At 44.9% G+C, this 10,031-nt stretch overlaps 1 protein-coding gene across 1 annotated transcript; it reads left to right on the forward strand.

The window, feature by feature from the left end:
• Positions 1-798: 798 nt before the first annotated feature.
• On the forward strand, positions 799-8,676 carry LOC135809055 (uncharacterized). The gene is made up of 7 exons (XM_065322313.1): positions 799-1,103; positions 4,175-4,227; positions 5,101-5,170; positions 5,422-5,468; positions 6,365-6,448; positions 7,321-7,368; positions 7,858-8,676. Exons 1-7 carry the CDS (start codon positions 932-934, stop codon positions 7,972-7,974), a joined length of 591 nt encoding a protein of 196 aa, XP_065178385.1. The 5' UTR covers positions 799-931; the 3' UTR covers positions 7,975-8,676.
• The last annotated feature ends 1,355 nt before the right edge of the window (positions 8,677-10,031 follow it).

A 10,031-nucleotide genomic window follows, 5' to 3' on the forward strand; every position in this document is an offset into this window, starting at 1 on the left:
TCAACATGCACTCGTGTCGTGACATACCCCTACTACCAAGAGTATATAACCCCCCTGGGGGGTTATATACTCTTGCTACTACTGACATGTGCACATGTGACCGTTTATCGTGGCTACCGTATGTGCACTAGGGCCAGACAGATTCTGCTCCGATCGCCTCGATATTTTGCGGCAAAATGTTGCTGCGAAATCTTTGATATTTTGCCGAGCCTGGCACAAGAAACTCGATATTTTGCTCCATTTTGCTCCGGGAAAACGTGTATTATATCCACTTCCCGTACAATCCCGTACAACGTTTCATAAAAATCGCAGGGTCGGTTTCTCAACATAGGTTCTTCCAAAATCAAGTCGATCCACAGTGAATCCCATAGATCTTTCGGTGACATAATCTCGTCCTGGGCAGTGTATCCTGCTGAACGGGTAAAAAACAAGGAAATCCAAGTATCAGGCATCGATTTTACCCAACATCTCGATATTTTGCTCCGATTTTTCCGGCAATTTCCGCTCTTTCAATTCTTAGATATTTTGCCGAAAGAATTGCCGGCAGGATCTGTCTAGATGTCTGGGCATTATGTGCACTAGCCACCAGGTCCAGGCCCGCGGCCAGTGCGCAGGGAGTCTTATTTTTGCGCTGGTAGGTCTACATGGCTAGCGCCGCGGCAGGAGCGGTCCACATGGCATATGGCCCTGCTACTGCACAACTACACTGACAGTCTGTGTGCATGTACTAGTAGGCTGTGCACATAGATTTTATTGTTTGAAATTTCATACTGGCATGATGAGTGTCCGGGGATGTCCTGAGCATGAGGCTGAGATATCTCGCACACAACTAACTACTGTAATTTTTTGCTTTTCGTCACATTTTGAAAGTAGCACGACAAGTAAAACTAAATGCATGTTGCTCTAAACTTCACACAAGGACGTTGTAGTCATGTCGTGTTCACTTTTCAATCCTCTGGCTGTGCGCAGCTGGGTGAGATCTATACGCTGTGGTCCCCTTGTTGCTAGAGCCTCACAGATTCCTGGAAATAATATCGATCAGCAGAGAGTGATGCCATGTCGGTACCAATCCACCCTGTTACCTTTTCACCATGCCTTTCCAGGTCAGTGTTGAGCATTACAAATCATTATTTTTATTACCAAATACTGCATCGCTTTTCATTTGGAAACAATTCCGTCCTGGTATGGTGCTCTATCAGGCTCTCAACAAGAATTTACGGTGTGTGACATGTTGTGATCATAAGCACATGCTTACAATGTAGCATGGAATGCTCCCACAGTGCACGTGATAGTACTATACACATAATAGCAAGAGTACATAACCCCCCAGAGTGTGCAACGCCTGATCCAGCTCTGCATAGGGTCTTGGTCGAGCGTAATCGGATCTTCTGATGTCATGCGTACACTCCACACCAGCACAAGGCCGGTCTCAAGGCAGGGCACCGTTGTTTTTGATCCGAGAGTACCCGCGACTCCCCGGGTTCCTCTCAGATGTGTACGGTATTATGACGCAAAGATCCGATTACGCTCGGACCAAGACCCTATGCAGAGCTGGATCAGGCGTTGTACACTCTGGGGGGTTATGTACAGTCAACTTCGCGTATAACGACACTCGGCGGAACATCAAAAAGGTGTCCTTATTCGCAAAGTGTCGTTATACCCGAAGTCTCATTATAATGTATTACAGTGGGATGGGACTTTGCTCTGGGCATAGAAATTCTGTCGTTATTCGCGAATTGTCGTTATATCCGCAGTCGTTATTAGCGAAGTTGACTGTACTCTTGATAATAGCAACGGCCAATGAAGTGCTGATACACGTTCTCGGGTGCAGTGTCAGGGGGCGTCGGGAGGTATTCGACATTGGTGCGGCCGCATGAGTAGGTGGGGGTCCGGGGTCCTCCCTGTGAAAATTTTAGGAAAATTGGACCCAAATAGCCCATATTTCATTGCTTCAAAAGTCACAAGATGAAATTATTGGTGCGACTTTGGCCGGACCTACTGCACCGGTTCCGACGCCCCTGAGTGTTGCGATTGCGATTTGTTGCACCTGCCGCGCATGCCAGTGTACACTGGGCTGCAGTGTCCCGGGCGCGGTACCCGAGAGGATGAGTCCACGTTTTATTAGCCATTCAACTTGTAGCACTAATAGAGAATTGCAAAGGGCTCGGCCATAACATTAATGCAGAGCGCACTGAACGCTTTATCACTGTAGAGTCAATGGTCTTGTTCCAAGTAGGCTGTTATGCGTTGCTCGGCGGATATTGGGATTTGAACTCACGCATGCGGTACGCTGCATTCCGTTGGTGTCATTGAGGCCAGCCAGGAATTCACACATCATTTTGAATCCAAAATGGCCAATTTCGGAGCCAGCTTTGCTTGAGGAATGCTGTATCGCAGTGCTCTTGGACCTAGACAATTCAGCAGGCTCTGAAATTGCATTTACACTATCTTACACGGATGTTTAATGCAGTTCTGGGGTACAGTCAACCTCGTGGATAATATCCTGGGGTATTACAGTAACTTGCGAATAACAATACTATCTTCAGACCTAGTGATTATTTGACTGCATAGAATTCAATGTCGCTTATCCGGCGATCAGTTATCCGGCACGTCGGTTATCCAGCAGCACAGTGACAGCTCACACACTGTATTGCCTTGATGTGACCCTACATACAAGTCAGTCTGTATAGATGAGCATTGTGGCAGTCTTTGGATAATACCAAGAGTACATAAACCAGAGTGTGCAACTGTGCATATCAGATCTGAAACAGCGCAGTTCGTGCACTACGTCACCCTGATGAGGTCAGCCAAGCCGTGACTTGCGTACAGCTCAAATTTTCATGTTTCATAGCCCGGAAATCAGCCAAGTTTGCTCGATTTTAGACGTCCTGTGTCAGGATTTCGGTGCTTTGTGTGACTGTGTACGCTGCGTACATCCAACGACAAGTAAAGCCACCAGCCTATCCGTATCAAAAAACCGAAATCAGGACAAACTCAGTGACCTGCACCACCGCGACTGGTTACGCAACTTTTCACCGTACCTGTGGCTTACCAATGTTACCATACCATCAGAAATGACGTAGTGCACGAATTACACTCCCACAGGAACCATCCCGAGTTGCACACTCTGGTTTATGTACTCTTGATAATACTAGTACCGTAAAGTACCGCCAGAGCGCCCCACCATCTCGTCCTTTCGTGGTCGTCTTGTGGAGGTAGTTTCCTGTCTGTAGGTCACACGACACGAATCTTGTACAAACAATGCACGTTGTGCAGTCAATCCATACCCAGTTTACCTTCGAGGGGATGCGAGCTCCACATAAGAGAAGAAAGAACATGTCACGTGTGACCTTAGTACACTAAAGTTCTCACACCGTACAAACTTAGTAGCACTCTGCCATACGATTTTCTTCCAATGGCTGTAAAATCAAGGTGGGGCGAGACGGGGCGCTCTGGCGGTACTAGTAACAGAGCATCAAGATACAGGTAAAATCATGCACTTCAGTTGTTTTGATGTGTGAACTCAAGATGGCTATGAAGCTTTAGTTATCCAGAATATTCATTTATCCAACAGAGTCAGGACCCAAGGGTGATCCAGAATATTCATTTATCCAATAGAGTCAGGACCCAAGGGTGATACAGAATATTCATTTATCCAACAGAGTCAGGACCCAAGGGTGATACAGAATATTCATTTATCCAACAGAGTCAGGACCCAAGGGTGGCGGATAACTGACACCAAGAGTACTAATAACCAGGTAACTAGTATCTACTCTTGCTGACACACAACTACTTTCAAACTCACAAATAGCGACAACTCGTGAATAACGACACTTTTCTCATGCACCATTGAGGGTCGTTATTGCAACAGCCGGCCCGTGGCTGAAATCCCCAAAACGCGATTAGCTGGTTCGTTGAGCACTGACCCGGCTCCGCACCCATTGCCTGTGGGGGAGCACCATACAACGGATAGTAGTACTGTGAATGGGAATGGAGAGCTGCAGGTCCAAGTCCACTCATGGATCCAGGCGTGCTGGACACCACGGGCAAATCTCGAGCTGCTGCACACAAAGCAGCATGGCTTGACGAAACAATTGGTAAGGCATCTGTGTTTCTGCTTTCTCAACTGGTGGATACATGACTGTACATGTACTGTATGTGTTCACGTGTGCAGTGAATGATCTGGATGCTGCACGACATTTCTATGGCACAGTCCTTGGTTGTGAGGTGAGGGACAGTACAGGACCACTGATTTTTACGTTTTCTTGATTTAACGCCGGTGACCAAGCAGGCGGCAGTTACTCTACTACATCACTAGTACATGGGCTAATGGCATGTCCTTGCATGAGCTGGTGGTGTGACATACTGATTGCACGGGGTTCGAACCTGCAACCTTTTGCTTGAAAAGCAGCAAATATATATCACTTCATCACAAGGCTGCACGCATGTACATGTACATATAACACTGCATATTACACTACATATGGTGGCCATGGCCAGGAGTGCATAGCCATTACCAGCTAGAGTCCATAACCAAGAGTATTATAACTGTGATCATTGGTCAGTGCGCTTCGTGCTGTCTTCATTACGTAACTAGCCTACCGGTACATCATGTCGTTACGCTGTCAGACTGTGACTCATGCACTCAAAAATTAAATACGCGATCTCTCTACCAGCCCACCAGTTTTGCTTGATTTGTTCAGTCCAAGCGTGGCCCCAAATTGTAGGTTTCCGAACTCAAATTCCACTTGAAAGTTAGTTTCAACCCACTGGGGGAGCGTGGTTTCGATTCTCCACAGTGCACAGATGAAGTTGCATGATGTAATGAATGCAGTGCGTCACGCAGTTGATCGTTTGAAAAGGTATCACATTTGCATAACGTTACTCCTGGTATGGACCATTGTTACCTGTAATCTTGTACAATGCGTGCGGGCGCATGCACATACACACACGCACGTGCACACACAAATACGAACACACACAAACACACAAACATACACACCTGTCCTGAACATTGCCGTAAAACGGTCACATGTCACATGTCACCGTACTTCAAACTTTTTTCTTCTTATATTCTGTGCTATGTGCCTTTCTATGTAGGAAGGTAGATCATCAAACAAGTGGATTGACTTTAGTTTGTTTGGCCATCAGATTGTAGCTCATCATTCAAGTAAGATTGTACTTGTAAGGTTTTCAACTTTTTGAATTACTTTAAAAAATTGTGAACTCCTGAAACCCGTCTGTTTAGGCCGAGCTTACTTTCCTTCATTCAGCCTCATCTCAGTGTCCATGATCTTGCTGATAATGTGGTAGTTACTACGACACCAATATCTGTTGTGATCAAGCGGGGTCAAGGACCAGCTTGAGAGGTTGTGCAGTGCCTCATTGCATGTTCATGTATATTTGTTGTTGATATTGTAGAGGTTCATCCATACGTGGATCACCTAAATCCTGTTGACGGAGATGAGGTAAGTCACCCTTGAATGCATTGTATCCTATACGTTTAGCATAAGCTAAATACATTTTCACTTGGCCTGTTTCTTGGGTCATCAGCAACTTGTTAGTTTTGTCCATTCGGTTGCTAGTAGAACAGTGATAACAACCCATGACACAGTGACATACATTGCACACTCATTAGGTTTCTACACACTGGCAACATTAGGTCTTTCCTTCTATGTGTATGAAGTAACAAAGTTACATGTACACATTTTACCCTGTTGTCTCTGGCTACTCATCTTTGCGCTGTTTCTATTACATCTCTGGTGCTTACTTTCGAAATGAAGCTCATTTTACAGTTGTCCAGTTTCTTTCTGGCTATTTTCCACCCGATGGGAAGGCATCAAAAAGACTTGAAGAAAATTTGAAAAATGTTGCGAGGAGCCTGGAAATGGTGCTAGTCTCGAGTGTAATAACACGTTTGTCTCCAAGAAAACTATCTCATCTACAGTATGATTTCTTTAGTCTTTAGTCCCATGCTAGGACAAGCTCAGCAGCAGCATGGTCGAAGCCCCATGCTAGGAGAAGCTCAGCAGCAGCATGGTCTGCGAGGAGAATTTACGGTGAAAACCCCATTCACCCAAATGAACTATGAGCGCTTCTGGGACGCCATTTTCCTTTTGCCACTACCCGTACATGAATGGTACTAGTAGTGTTTTGAAATGTAGAAATCAAGGAATGCTCAGCATGGTGATGTAGGTGGGGTGACAGACTGCTAAGCCTAAGAGTCACTCTGTTGTTGTTGTTGTTGTTGTTGTTGTTGTTGTTGTTGTTGTTGTTGTTGTTGTTGTTGTTGTTGTTGTTGTTGTTGTTGTTGTTGTTGTTGAACTCTTTGTCTTTGGCCTTGTGTGTTTGCATGTGCACATAGGTTCCTGTGCCGCACTTCGGCGTTGTCCTAGAATGGAAGCAGTTTGAGAAATTTTCTGAGCGCCTGGTTTCTTATGATGTGAAGGTACGAGTAAGCAGTTATACTTAACCATAGAAAGTTCAGAAAATTCGTTCATGTTGTCGAAAAATAATTGTAAATTTTGAAGAGCCATCCGTAATCTTCTCTATTTGCCTCGGCCACTCAAAGTGTAACCAGTACTATCCACCTGACCATATACACCCCAATCCCCACCTGACCATATACACCCCAATCCCCACCTGCCCATCCACACCCCAATCCACACCTGGCCATATACACTCCAATCCCCACCTGGCCATATACACCCCAATCCCTACCTGCCCATCCACACCCCAATCCCCACCTGACCATATACACCCCAATCCCCACCTGCCCATCCACACAAAAACTAGGTTGTGTGCGGGTGGAGATGCATGCTCAGAAAGCATTGATTCCAGACTCGAAAGGAGGCATGTTTAGCTTGGGGTTGTTGATAAGCTCTCCCACCTTCACCTGCTGGCTGTGCCTGGCCGTGTAACTACGAAGCCACTGTCCCACCAATGCCTTGCTCATCTATCTATTTGTGTACCAAAGTGGGTGGTGGATGTGATACAATGCTTATCACATGTTCCCGAACACTGTATAACTGCACACTAGATGTCTGACTGATAGCAAGGAGTAACACATGTTCACAATTATCACACCAAAAATGTAGTCTGTGAACGAATCAAGTGACTGACCATTGGCAAGGGAGGTCTTGAGCGATGTATGTAATGAGCTAATTGTGCACGTTTTTCTCCAGCACATTGAAGTGGTTTGTGTGTGTGTGTGCGAGTGTGTGTGTGTGCGTGTGTGTGTGTGTGCACGTGCGTGCGTGTATGTGCACGTGCATGCGTGTATGTGTATGTGTGTTTGTACGCCTGTGTTTTGTTTGGCAGTTCATCATTGAGCCTCATATCCGGTTTCCAGGATTGACTGGAGAGCAGGTAATCCTGCTTTTTAGGTTGTGCTTAGGGTGTTAGCGGCCGTCGTGAGTTCCCTTCGGGAACGAACACGATAATTTACTTCTTTTTTTACATAGTGGAATCTGGATCCAGATCAATTTAATCGATCCTTCAAATCTATCGAACTTTGCCCTGGGTTGAACTTACAATATTGAGTGACTTTCTCTTTCAGTGTTTCCACGTGGGAGAGAGGGGGAGAGAAAGAGAGAGACAGAGAGAGAGAGAGAGAGACAGAGAGAGAGAGAGAGAGAGAGAGAGAGAGAGAGAGAGAGAGAGAGAGAGAGAGAGAGAGAGAGAGAGAGAGAGAGAGAGAGAGAGAGAGAGAGAGAGAGAGAGAGAGAGAGAGAGAGAGAGAGAGAGAGAGAGAGAGAGAGAGAGAGAGAGAGAGAGAGAAATACAGATACCGGCAAGATGTAGGTCAGTATCTACACCATTACGATAAGATGTTCTGTGTGTTGATTTCATGTGTAGTATACAATGTTCTTCAAGGATCCTGCTGGCAACAATCTGGAGTTTAAGGCGTTGCGGCATCCTGAGCAGCTTTTTCAAAAGTTCACAACAAAGGAGCAAGAGCTACCAAAAGAATGAACTCATCCCACTTCTACATCTTAGTAAGGTTTGGTGTAGAATCGTTTCAGTGACGCTGTTATACTAGCCTTGTAAATATCTTTGAGCTCTAGATATTGCTCTAAATGTCCCATGCCAGTTATAGTACCATCGGCAGATGTCCAGTTCTACAGCAGTTTTCCCATGCCGACTTGCAGCACACCATTACCGATTTACCCCCCCCCCCTTTAGGTATTTCCAGACCGTTGATAGTGCCGACATTATTTGGTCCACGAGTAGAAACGTGTGGACGACAAGTCTTTCTTTAGGCGCTTAGATTTTACTGATAAATGTACTTCAAAGGAGTATGAAGTATATCCTCACTCATGCTCTTAACGTTATTATGCAGCTTCAGCTGCGTTTACCCTATTTTGATCACTAAACTACTACTCAATTTTTACAATTATATCATCGTATTGTTTTATGTTTATTTGTTCTTCATACTCCTGTTTTCTTTAATCATACAAGGTTGTTTTGGCTATGGAGCTCAGCGTTTCTATCTGCCTACAAAGAAAAGAGAGTTTGACTATGCTAAATTTTGACAATGACACCACATTGTCCCGAGCCAATTTGTTCTTTTAAACTTCCTGTTGTTACTTCTATGCATGTGCATGTGCAGGCACATGTTTCCATCATACCCCACTTGTATGCGATGTTATTGAAAGATGAGCACTTTGAGCAGCAGTAAGTCGTGCCCTCTGTTTCAAAATGATTGGTGTTTGCACTGGAACACACGGTACAGATGCATGAATGTCCTTGCCAGTAGATGATATACTACCAAGACTCAAGGCAAGAGTATGAAACCTCTCAGGAGTGTGCAACTCTGCTTATGGGGTCGCTGGCACTAGAACTGATATTATGAGGTCTATGTGTGCAGCAAGTAGTATTAGTTTGCACTGCAGCCATTCATACAATGTAGGTTATCTGAACCTCTCTCATCCAAACACGTCAACTATAACCAAACTACCAAACCACTGTGCTGGAGAATGATGTACTCGTACGATATCAGCTGCAAATGACACGCCATGCCTAAAAATTTGCATCTTTCCCGACTGCTTGTTGACTTGTGCATGCAGGTTTCATGCACCAGTCAGTGTATTTGTCAAGTTCAACTGCATGGAATACAACTACTGATGACATACCAGTGAATGTACGTACTATGAGAAACCTTGGAAAGTCACACTGAGTAACGTTAGCACAAGACCATGAAATAACTATGGTAAGCACATGAAATAACTACGGGTATGGTAAGTACCAGTCCTGTATTTCAAACTGTACATACCGGTAGCAGTTACAAGTACAGTCAAACCTCTTTAGGACGAACATCAAGGGACCAATGATATTTGTTCGCAATAACGGGAGTTCTTCTTATCGATACTTGTATGTTTTACCCAGTGAATACACAGGGTTTTATCCAATACACTTACGAATACTAGTTCTTCTTAGGCAAACATTTGTCTTATCAGTGTTCTTCCTAACGAGGTTTCACTGTAACGTTTTTTACAACACGTCACATGCACACAATGACATATACGGTAGAGTCGCACACCCTAGAACATTGTTCCCAAGAGGTTAGCCTGGGAAGTTCGTATTTTTTAAGCAATCCGGCTGGGTTCTTATAAGTTTTAGCACGTTCTAAGAAACAATTCGTACTGGATCATATGTATCCCCAAAGCTGCCAGAAAACCAACACCACCTTTTTTTTAAACTTTAGTCTGTCGCGTTCTTAGCATTTCAGGCTGGACGTTCTTGGTCTCCATGTTCTTCGGCACGACTCCACTGGAGTGTGGATCACGCAGAGACGTATGTTGTCCATCAGGGAGTGGTAATCATCTCTGTTACTTTGTTCAATAGAACGCATCGGATACATGCACCGCTTGATGCGAAATTTTGCTGTCGGGTTACCACCATAAATTCCATACAGAATTGCGTACAGGGGGATTATGTACATGACTGTACTCTTGATGGCACACATCACATTGTACTACTTGTACTTCGGTTTCTCATGGCGCATCACTCAGAGAACATACCACTGCACG

The sequence above is a fragment of the Sycon ciliatum genome, chromosome 2 (assembly GCF_964019385.1).
Source record: "Sycon ciliatum chromosome 2, ocSycCili1.1, whole genome shotgun sequence".
NCBI lineage: Eukaryota > Metazoa > Porifera > Calcarea > Leucosolenida > Sycettidae > Sycon > Sycon ciliatum.